This window comes from Aythya fuligula, chromosome 3 (genome assembly GCF_009819795.1).
Source record: "Aythya fuligula isolate bAytFul2 chromosome 3, bAytFul2.pri, whole genome shotgun sequence".
Taxonomy (NCBI): Eukaryota; Metazoa; Chordata; class Aves; order Anseriformes; family Anatidae; genus Aythya; species Aythya fuligula.
This window is the reverse complement of record NC_045561.1, coordinates 67,429,397-67,441,969: the sequence shown is the minus strand read 5'-3', so window position 1 is coordinate 67,441,969 and position 12,573 is coordinate 67,429,397. Positions and strand designations below refer to the sequence as shown.

The 12,573-nt window shown below is 33.8% G+C and overlaps 1 protein-coding gene across 1 annotated transcript in view; it reads right to left on the bottom strand.

Moving 5' to 3' along the window:
- Nucleotides 1-2,583: 2,583 nt before the first annotated feature.
- GRIK2 (glutamate ionotropic receptor kainate type subunit 2) overlaps nucleotides 2,584-12,573 on the bottom strand; it is a 394,781-nt gene continuing 384,791 nt past the window's right edge. Inside the window, exon 17 of the mRNA XM_032184252.1 lies at nucleotides 2,584-3,557. Within this exon, the coding sequence (XP_032040143.1) occupies nucleotides 3,393-3,557 (165 nt within the window). The 3' untranslated portion in view covers nucleotides 2,584-3,392. The remainder of the gene's footprint in view (nucleotides 3,558-12,573) is intronic.

Sequence of the window (12,573 nt, the reverse complement as noted above, 5' to 3'; positions counted from 1 at the left end):
TAGAATTCAACAGACTAATTGATCTATTATATGAAACCATGTAAAACAGTTATATACAGATAGATTCTGAATCTCCAGGGGCAGCAGTTACTTAATTGATTTAAATTGGTTTAGTTCCGTTGACTTTAATGTCACTGTAGAAATTTGTACTATATGAGCATTCAGAAGTCTTCCAAAATGAGGAAGTTTTCTTCAGAACAGATGATTTCCATCAAAATAATGAAGGAAAAATGAATCATTTAATCTTTTTGAGTAAAAAAAGTACTAGCAGTGTTTTCTATTACTTTGGGGTTCAACTGTTTGTTATTTTTTTTCTCTTTAAGTGTCTTATATTCATGTGAAAAATGCATAAATAATTATTAATGTACCAAAAAAAAGTAACAGTTTGAATTAGCATATATTTTTAAGAAATGCTATTATCCTACTATGAATCTGTGGAGCCATGCATTTCTAGTCTGGATTTTAAGTACAAATCCATAGTTACTTTGTATGTTTGCTTTCATAATGGAAGGCTGAAATTCTCACTGAAATCCTAATAAAGCCACGCTACTTCAATGTTAGGAGTCATATTCTTTTAAGGATCCTTACATATTGAAATATTTGGGATGTACTCTACATCCACATTTACTTTGTCTCACATAAAGGTTAATGAAAATTAGCCATGTACATTAAGTGGAGAATGGAACTCCTGCTTATTTCAACACTTGAAATGGAGAAAAAAAAAAAAAAAAGAAAAAGAAAAAAAAAGTTTGTCTGAATATAATACAGCATTTTATTTCATGATCTTACAAATTTTATTGTAAATCATCAAACAAACTCAATAGCCATTTTTTTTTCCATTCCAAACCATCATAATTAGGAGTTTTCATTACGAAGTATGACAATTATTTTTTTCCCCCTTTGTATTTTAAAGAACTAACTTAAACTTAAATATGCATTACGTAAGCATACTAATTTTCAGAATCTTTGCTGAAGGTGTTTTTATCTTGTTTTTACTTCAGACAAAGATAACTTGTTCTTTGTTATCACATAAATGGGGATGAAACTCTCACAAACATCAGAGATTTTGCTTTCTCAGTCCCTATTCACAATGGAAATGGCCAGCTCAGTCTCTATGAAGATTTATGGAACTGGGTAGTAGACACAAACCTCCCTACTTCCCCCCAAATTTCATTATATAGTTTCTAAAATTTGGGTTATATATCTTATACTCCTGTCCTAGAAAGATGATGAGAAGATTAAATTAAGCCCCAGAAAATAAATGATCTCATTACTCACCAATGACAGATTATTTATAATAATTGTAAGGTTGTTTTTTGCTTGTTTGTTTGTTTGTTATGTTTTGTTTTTAAATAGCCAAATTATTAAATTCCATATAAAGACCATCTTGATAATCTTTTTTGCTTGACATAACATACCGACATAGCCATCATATACACTTTTTTTGTTGAGATACACATAAATTTACAGTAGCTGGAAGTACAAGATTCAGCATCTGTAGGGCAGGATGCTGAATCAAACTGTTTCAAACTGTTATGTCCAGGAACTCACCACAAGCAGGACATAAAAATTAACTTTGTAAGCAACTAAGCAGCCAGATCCTGCAAAAACATATCATGATGTATGGGTTTCCCTCAGAAAACCTAGCAAATTTTATGGCCACATATTTAGTGGCAAGAATCAGGAGGACAGGACACTAAGCTGTAGCTGTTATAAGTACCAGTACCAACAGAAAGTACTGTACATATGTTGTTCAAATCACACAGCAAAACCAAAATAACTAAAACTGACATAATTTTAATGCTTTTTCTTTTTTTTTTTTTTTTTGTTTCTTATTTATTTATTTATTTATTTATTTATTTTTGCATTGGATTCAAACAGCAAACTGAGTGCACTTTAATTGTTATCACAATGTGGTCAAGAGGTCTGTGTCTTTTACCGTTTACACACAATTGTTCATGACAGCATGTTATCAGCCTAGTGGAAACCAGGGGTGTAGCATGGTAAGCAGTGATGGTAGTGCACCTAGTTTTTATATTATCTAACTTGAAAATATGACTCTTCTAAGATTCCTTTTTCTTGATAAAAATAGTTTTCACCAAACGTTGGTGGTGCACACGCACTACCATTCATGCTTGGCATCACACCCCTGACAGAAACACATGTCCTTATTTTGTTGATAAAAAGTATTACAAAAATTTCCATACAAAAACTATTTTCATAGAAATCTTGCATTTCCACAAATAAACCTGAACATTTTTTTTTTTTGAAAAAAAAAAAAAAACTGCTCAAGAATTTTGTTCATTTAGTACTGTGACTGTACTGAAAAATGCAGTCCTCCTTAAAGTTCTCTACATTCACTTCTCTTAGGTGACCCATCCTACTTCCAACATTAGCGAGAATTGCACAGGCTCCATTGAGTTCAATTAGTAGCAGGAACAAGGGCTTCAAAACACATTCAGACTAAAATGTGAGCCCTGTATGCGTGAAACACACTTTTCCTCCCCTTCCTCCCTCGCTCCCCCCCCCCCCCCCCCCCCCCCCCCCCGCTTCATAGTTTAAAAAAAAAAAAAAAATTGCTTTTATCTAAAGATTGTAAGATACATTCCTTTGTACTCACAAAACTTTTATTCATCTAAATTTGGGTCAAAATTATGGATTATTTTTGTTGATGGTTTTTGTTTGTTTCTTTGTTTGTTAGATCACAGTTCCAGCCCAGGTGAATCATCATTGTTGGCTTTTTTGTCTGTTTGTTTTTGTTTTGTTTTAATTATTATTTATTTACTTAGTTCAGTGACACAGACAGTCCAGAAAGCAGCTGAGCATTCCCATATTTATCCTTCTCTTCATGGGATTCATGTTTCTTTGCTTTAACATTTCTTCCATCCAGTAAGCTCATATTGCCTGTACAGATGGCAGTTACAGTTACCTACTCTTCCTATGCTTGGAAGTTCTGAAGAAAGTATAGGTTTTTGTTCCATTACAGTTCTGAGATATTACTTTTACTAGACTCCTTCTGTGGTTAGTAGCATCTCAGATATTTATTCTCCATCTCCTGGCAACAGTTGAACTTTAAAAGGAACCTGTAACTTCTCACTGAGACTGCATTTGAAACCAGCCACAAAACTCACATGGAACTTTCATTCATTCAGAATGGTGGAAACCCATGACGAACAGTGTAACCCCGCATAACTTGGTTGATCCATGATGCTTGTGATTCGAGTCTGGCCATTGCAACTGCTGAGATCACAGAGTCTCTAGTTCATAGACACAGCGGTATGAGGTAACTCATTTTATTTTGCACAGGTTGCATATTTCCACAGGAAACATTCTCGCAAGGTTGTTTGGAAAAAAGACGTCAGTTTGTGCTTGGGGTATTTGGCTTCCCAGCTCTATGCCATGGTTTCTTTACCTGGCAGCCTTCTGTCATTAAATGTGTGCATGTTGATAACTTCTTCTGTTTTCACAATAACGGGGGCCTGTGGCTTGTGTTTTAATCGACGCTGACACTTCAGAGACATCCTTAGCTCCTCTACCATGGCACTACAGAAGGACCTCTAGAGAGGAAAATAGAGTAAAAAGAAAAAAAAAAAAAAAGAAGAAAAGAAAAGAAAAGAAAGAAAAAGAAAGAGAAAGAGAGAAAGAGAGAGAGAAAAAGAGAGAGAGAGAGAAAGAGAGAGAGAAAGAGAGAGAGAGAGAAAGAGATAGAGAGAGAAAGAAAGAGAGAGATAAAAAGAGAAAGAGAGAGAGAGAAAGAGAGAGAGAAAGAGATAAAAAGAGAAAAAAAGAGAAGAAAAAAAAAAAGGAAAAAAAAAAAAAAAAAAGAAAAAAAGAGCCACATCTGTAAGAAATGTCTAGCTGCAATGCCTAGAAGCAGATTCATTCCTTTGGCACAGCCATGTCAGTCCTGTAAGTTTGCTTTGTCTCAGCCTGGAGCTCATAATAAATTACCATCTTTTAAATATGCATTGCATAATAATTAAAATGACTTATCAAGCTGCAGTGACTCACTGAAAAATTCACCTTGTCTCTACAATTATTTATCTGCCAGCTACTGACTATACATGCACATGATACATAAAAATATTTCAAATAGATGTTCTGTTGACACAGTTTTGCCTTATAGGACAGTATCTGAATGTAATGTGTATATTAGGTATTCAGTAAAATTTCCTTTACCATATTTCAACTTAATACATTTCATTTCCATATGGTTTAAATAGCTGTTCCTTAACAAAACAATAAGCCTCAGAGTAGGAAATTTACCTGTTTAACTACTGTTAAAATGCAGACCTTTTAATGAAATAAATCTACTACCTTATTTCCAATATCTTCTTTATCTAAACACTTATTCCACTACTGAATATCATTTATGAAGAATATATCTGCAAAAAATATTTTGTTTCATTCCATCTTTACCAAGAGGATAGCGTGAGAAAAACAGGTTATAAACATCTTTTCATCACCTCAAAGCTCTTTTTTTTTTTTTTTCAGTGCAAGAAATTTGAAAAGTAAAATAAAATCTCCCTTATTACCCTCATGTGACTGAATTCTCAACTGCTGAATGGGCGTTGCACTGTTAGCCCTTCCTCAGTCTGAGAATTGAAGTATGGAATAAATATGGAGGTAGAGAAATCTCCGTTTTGGGTGTCTGTTTCACTTTTAACACATGCTTTAACTTAAATGTTTTCCAACTAATGGAGGAATATATTAATCAAATAATTAATTACAAAACCCAAGATTTTATGACAAGCCTCTGACAAATCGTTTTACCCAAAGCAAATACAAAGTATAATCTAATCCTTTGAATTCTGGTTTCTTAATAAATGGTCTACAGTCCACAAAATTATTTTAAAAATTAAAGAAGGAAGACATAGCGCCTGGAATTATACTAAGTACATGTTGATCATTGACTTGTTGTGATTAGTGATCAGCAATCAATATATAATCATTTAATTTCTCTTCTGACTCAAGAACTGTCAAAACTGTTAAATCTCCACTGCTCATACAAACCTAGAGTTTGGAGATTAGGTCCAGAAAGCATTTAAGCACCTTACCCTACCTAATTCTTTGGAGGACTCAAGGGCTGAAGGCATTCTGAGTAGTAAAGTACTCTGTTATCCACATTAAACATTACAGGTTTGTCATTTGACCATTATCATAAGAACTTCTGCTAACACATTGTTTAGTTCTAGTACCCATCAAATCATCAAGTGTTCCATGGCTAAAATCCATGATTCAGTTGATGTGCTCTGAAGTGACCTAACAAATAATGTTTCTCAAAAAATATAGCAACTGCTAAAGGACATGTGGCAGACATTGCAACCTTTTTCTATGCAGCCGTTCATCAGCTGGAGCATGTGATCTGAACTTGAGACACATTTGAGAGTGTCAGTTCAACAGCATCTTCTGCCAGAGAGAGATCTAAACTCTAGTGTTTGTCAGCAGAACATGGTCTAAGACATTAGACCATGTCAGGGTAAAAACACTTGCAGTTTCCTCCTACTGATCCTGTTCCATTTCACATGGAAGCAGTGAACAGAGGCAGAGAGGGAGAAAGGGAAGGAAAGAGAATGCAGGCAGTTCTGGAGATCAGGCACTGGGGCACTCAGTGGCAGAGTCTCAGTGATGTTTAATATTTTAATGGAAAATTCTGTTTAAAGTAGAAAAATAAATATAAAATGCAAGAGGTAGCTGTCTCAAACATGGGATAGAACTGAACTTGAATCCCCCAAATCCTGAACAAATGCTCTCTTCTCTAATCTTTCGCATGAGCAGGGTAATAGGCAAGAGAGAAGGAAATGGTAATCTTCTGGCTGTGGTACCCTTCTTTTCAAACACTTTTTTCTCCAGAAGAGTTTGAAGTAAATTTTGACACTTAGTCAGCTTGTGAGTTAAAGGTTTTAGCCACCTACAACTAAAAAAAGTTTGAAGTTTTAAATCCAAAGGACAGGAAGGTCTTTCTCTTTGGTGTATGGTCAGGCATAACTCCTTCAGAGGCTAAAGTTTAAGACAAAATTAATTATTTCCCTCTGGCTACATGAAGCAAGTTCTGCAATGGACACTCATTAACAATCCCTCTTCAAAAATTTCCTGTGCACTAGGATGAAATAAAAGATGAAACTTACGGCTTTCACTGTGGGAATATGTTAGCTAAAATTTCTAAATGAATACTCTGAGCCATAATGCATCCAATCTTCATGCATAAGGTATTGTTGATTAGCACTGTGTGAAAGCAGGAAACTGTATCTCCTTTTCATCCAGCTGTATTTTGAATGGAAACATTCAATTCTTGTTGATTTCTTCATTTTAAAGAGTGCTGTTGCTTAAGATGAGAACTGCAGTTATGATTATGGAACTGAGATTAATCTTGAAATCATCAGAAATTGCAAGATTTAATTTGGTATTCCCTAATGTCTCAGATGTGAAATTGCTAAGGCTTGTAGATTTTGGCATTTTCACTATGTGTAGAACATAGCACATAACTTATGAATTTCACAAATAATCCATTAAAAAACAAATGCCACAACACTCAGTGTTTCATCACCAGCAGCTATTATATGGCTCTCACCTCTGAAATTAAAGACCTAACTGAAACATTCTTGGGCACTTAATTCTGAAGCTTAAAAACGGTTCATTAGCACTTAACACTTTCTAGATTTTATCCCTTGCCTTCTCTGCCAAGACATCGAACAGAAGTGGTAAAACAGAGTGAATCCTTCTCAAGCTCAATTCACCAAAATCTTTTGCACAGAAATGAACACAGTTATTAAAGGGTATCAACTTTTAGACCCTATCAGTATCAACTGGATTACAGTCAATGGCCAAGAAATAAGAAGATGCATGTACTTGATGTCAAGGTTCTGAAATATCCTGAAAACAAGATCTCAAGAAAATTAGCAAAATACTTTATCTGAAAATTTTACTTGGATTTGTAAATTCATTAATATGAACTCCACTCCCTAAAATGAGAATTTTTGGCAAAACTGACAGTCTTAAAAAGGCAGTTAACACAATTTTGTGATAATTATTTTATCTAGAAAATTATTCCATCCTGTGTTTTCAAATTATGTTGTATAAGCTCGTGCAAACTTATCTCTGTACACTGTTTGAAATATATGATTTAATTACTTCATTTAGTATGTTTTTTTAGGTATGGTATGTATTTTAAAATTTAATTTGTCTGGAAAGAGTAAACATTATTATCTCCCAAACAGTACCATCGTTTGGTAACATTTAAAAAAAAAATGCAAATCACTTCGTGATTTGGATCCTTATTTTTCTTTGGGTTCTATCTAAGAGATATGACACATGGAAGCATTTTCCCCACATATTTAAAAATCATGTTCAAAAAGATTTACAACAAATTACTTCATGTTTGACCTTTGTTATTTGAATATATATTTTCTTGTCTCATTTTGATTCCAATCTGAGTACATTCAGTATTTTCTACACAGCTAAACTTTGTGTTCTCACACTTTGAGAATATACCTTTTGGAATAACAAGATGTGAAATACAGAAGCATCTCTATAATACTTTTTTTTTTTTTTTTGGGGGGGGGGGTGGTAGATAAATTCAGGCATGATTTTAGAAAATATGATCCAATATCTCAATACTGATATCATCTAACCATTTTTAGGGGAAAACAGCAAAAAGTTTATAGAATTTATGGACTGTATTTCAGAAATTACTGTATACCATGAAAATGAGCTCTTCTAATGGATATTACAAGATCCTTCTCTTAATGCAAAACAAATAACCTTTTGCCCCAAGGTACCCTCCACACTGCAGGCACATTACAAGAACATCAATTGTTACTGATTTTTTACCAACCCTTACAAAATATCGTTGTCTTCCTAAATGCTACCAGAAAGTAATGTTGCCTCCAAGTCACCTTAGACACAGTCAGATAGTAGAAGAAAAGTAGAAGGAAAGCATACAGATCTCTGAACACAAGCGCAGTTAAGTGCAACTCTTTTGTGGTACCAAACACCATAAAACATTAGAAAATAGGGCTACAATTCTAAGCAGAGAATTCACAGAAGAAAATTTTAATCAGCAGCTAATTTTAATCAACAGTTCTTAGACTTAACAGAAAGCGATTCTGAAAAAAACTCATCTCCTTAAGTGTGAATAAGTAACTGATACCTCTTTCATTCTTTGTCACAGTTGACAGCTCACAAATCACATAGAATCAAGATAACTGTTTTTCAGAATGTAATAATTGTTTACAATCTATTTACTAGCAAGCTTGTGCATGACTACAGCCTAAAAAAAAAAAAAAAAAAAAAAGTATCTTTGCATGTAGATATTAATAAGAAAGCTAAACAATATTTAACTGTTTTCATTACACTACTAGAGTTTAGAAAGGTAATTAGAAATCGTATTAACATGTTAGACACACGGTTATGATACTACCATCATAAATTTTACTTTTAATGTCCTACAAAGCAAAACAAGAAGATAGGAATGGCAAGCCTGCATCGCTCTTACCATTCTGAGTTAAGTGAATAACATTGTTTGTTTTAAATATAAAAGTCTCCAAATGTATGCTCTTTTATAGATTATTTTTTTCCTCTTTAATGGATTTAATATAAAGTTGGCTGTCAATATTCTGTACAAAACTAGATTTATTCAGAAATTCATTACTTCCAGTCTTGCATGTCACATATTATTTGAAGCCTTGTTAAATTTTCTTAAAGGAGTAGCAGCCCTAATCCTGCATATTCTTGTTATGTTATGGGTCAGTGTTCTAGCACTTAGTAGGACATATCAATCAAAACACTTTTCATCTTCCTGAAGTTAACTGAAACTGAGTGCACAGCTCTGCCCTGACCCTTCCTTCTAATCTGTTTCTCCTTCCATATGCCAGGGATTCTGAATGTGTATATGAAAACATTGTCAATCTTAAAGCCCTAGACAGAACAACAAATGTTAAGAATTTTTACATAGAATCACAAAGAGATGAGCAACTAATAGAATTAAAATAAACTTAGAGAAAGATAGACCGTATTTCAACTGTAGCTGAACCATTACTTTTTAAAATAAAGCATAATTGTAAAGATTAGATTTCTAGTTCACTTAGTTGTATACCTAGTTTTATAATGAAAATCATATGCACATACACACACACATATATGTATAATATCTATATATACATAATATGGTTATATTAAAAATATTTTTCCACACATTTCTGATGTAGTATATTTTCAAATCATAGCAAGTGTAATATACAGGTACATTGAAAACTAATTTCACATCAATTAGCTGAAAATATCACCAATATATTATCAATTACCATTTTAGCAATTGGTGTTTTTTTGGTAGGAGGAGAACTGTGAGCCATTTTAAGTTAGTTTCAGGACAAAATATATGGAAGATTTCATCACCTGTCATCAGCACAGACATCAAAATCTAGCAAAATGAAAAATATAATTAATAATATAATTCCATAAAGTAAGTTAACCATAATTTCTAAGATGTTGAGAACATTAGAATTGTTCCAGGCAGCTGGTGAAGCATGATGTGCTTCACACTGGAACTGACTTGAACAATGATTATTTCAAGGACTTTTCTAGCTATCTTATGGAGAAAATCAACAAGACTGATGGTACCAGCACTTTCTGCAACAAAATAACAGTTCTACAACCTGAAATAATCTTCTGAGTTTTAGAGTTGTGAGTTGAACTTCAATGATATACATTATACATGATATACGTTATATGTGACATACATTATAAGTGATATACTATATAAGTTTGGACCAGCTCAGTGGTGGTCCAAACCAACCAACCAATCAATAAACCCAAATCCACACTACCACACAAAAAAAAAAAAAAACAAAACAAAACAAAACAAAAACTCTTCCAGCACAGTCTGTTAATATCTCTCTGGGACAAAAAATTCCAGATTGCCTTAAATTACCTAATTTCCTACTTAATAAGTTACCAATTCATGTCCAAAATCCAAATTCAGCAACTCTACAATTCTAAAGTATATTCCTTGACAAAATAACATACTCTGGCGAATTAGATAGACTTCTTGTAAAGAAACTCTGACTCCATTTAAAGTCTTCTGAAACCATTCAACTTGGTTTCCAGCCTAAGTGCAGCCTAGCAGCTACACTAGCTCCTGAAGCTGATAGGGAACTCATATCACTGAAGAAAGCTTTTTCAAAGGTGGCTTCATTTAGCTTCTGCCAGCAGCCTTTCTGACCATTGTGCTGATCATGATGCTTTTCTGACTCACCTGTGGACCTAGGCTGGGGCAGATGGGATTGCACTTGTGTGGTTCCACTTTTTCCTCTCAGAGAAATCCCAGAGGATGGCATAGGGTAATTGCTCATCAGCCCCGAGGGCTCTCTCTCATGCAGGATTCCACAAGGTTTCATCCTGTCATCTCTCCTTTTAACATGTATAAGAGGCCACTGGGGAGATAATGAAATAGTTTGGGCTGTGGTGTCATCAGCATTCAGATGATTCACAGTCCTATTCTCTTGTCAGACCAGGATGGTGCAGTCATTTTGTGCTTCCAGAACCTGGCTGAAATAGGGGTATGATGCAAGTTTACTCCCACAGAGTAAACATAGGTGCTATGTTGCACAAGTAAAGGGAAACATTCAGAAGTTATCATCTACCCTTACTACTCAGTTCCACCTCTTGTGAGAGAGGTTTATAAGTCTCTCTCCAGGTTCATGAATTTGGGTCTGGGTTTCCAAATTGGATTAGTGGCAAGTACAGTTTGACATCTGGGTTTAGATCAGTGGCAATAATTTCTACAGGTATAAAGCTTGTCGCATCAGTCCAGGTCCTCTTCCAGAATGGAGTGGTGCAGTCCCTGGAACTTCCCTGGAACAATGGCTACAAATGACTACCAGATGTTCAGTAACTGCTGATACCAATTCATACCACTTCAGACATATAAATGGCACTGAGAAAATGGCATATACAGTAGTGCCTATCTGATTTAGAATGATATCCAATGTAACATCTTAAAAGTTCAATATCTTGTGATCACAGCTGTGTAGGATACTTTTTTGACTTTCAGCAGAGATGATCCTGATTACACTGAAATCAGCCACATGAGATCACCCACTGGCTGTGAAAGTTCATTCACCTATTCAATCATTTTTGATCCTCAGTGTAAAGTCATTTCGTGTTTGTCTAAGGAGGGTCAGGTTTGTTGATCTTCAGGCACGGTGAAAGGAAGTGATAATGATATGTGATCAGTCTTTTAGAGTATAAATCTATCTGGATTAAAATGTTTTATGTATCACAATATAGTTTAATTTGAAAATAAACAGCCCATCTCACAGAGCCACTTTAGAAAATCCATACAACTTGGCAAAGTATGTCTGTATCTAACCACCTTTTTTTTTAATGTTGTCTGAGCTTAAATCCACGGTACATTATTCACTATAAAAATACATTCTATTTTTATAGTTCAGTGTGATAGTATAAATTTAACACAAAATCTGGCATGGCCTCAAATCATGTTGAACAGAGAGAGACTATTAGTATTAATTTAATGCCAATGGTTTCTACTGTTTTAGAAACATGATTATCATCACATTGCGCTACATAATATCAAAATGGTTAGAATCAGTTTCTTTATAATTACATGGTTTCATTTGGCAGTCTAGAATAAATGGAAGTGCTTGTTGCTTTGCTGGCTTATGCTGAAGTGAAAGTAACCTAATTCTGATGAACTAAACTTTCATTTAAGCTTGCTGATTCAAATGTAGGTGTGAAATATCTTGATATTATTGTTAAATGTTTATACTACATTTAGCTATAATATAGCTGATTGATTCAAAATGAAAATACTAATATTTATATACTAAAATATTTGTAGATGTGACACACTAATGTAATGTTTAGGGGAACACAGAAAAATTAGACGTAAATGTTTTATAATGACTTTTTTTTCCTTGAGAATTAAAAAATAAAATTAAAAAATATCAGGGGAGCCAATAATTACATACTTTGAATGTTTCTTCTTTCTACTGAAGAGTGGAAATGAAGAGTAGTTGCTATAAAATAAATGACACATCAAGTTTCTCAACAATATTTATAAAACTTCAAATTCTCTGTGCCAAACATAAAATATCCCATAACTGAAACCTGTAGTTTCAGGTGAACATCCTTGGATTGATAGTGAGCCACTTGAAATCACATTACCACTGCTTTTGCAGTGGACAGTTCTGTGTACATTTCCAGTCTTTGGTTCTTGGTTTCCTGAATGATACCACTTAAGAAATTCAAAATACCTCTGTAGGAAGGTCCACTATCAAATAGATTTTAAATAGATTTGTTGAGCTACAGTCAAAAAACAAAATAGAAAACTCATTTTTAATGTTTTATTGTTTGAAAATGATTTTTAAAATGACATAGTGAATTGACCTTTTTTTTCAATTTCTGCTTTTTCCTACCCTTTTCTATAGAAGATATTTTTCTTTGTGTGTTGTTGTTTTTTTTTAACAGTTCTTGCCATTAGAAGATAATACCTAGGTGGTTTCCATGAGGGCATTTATTTATAATTAATATCTCATCCTCAAGTAATCTGAACAA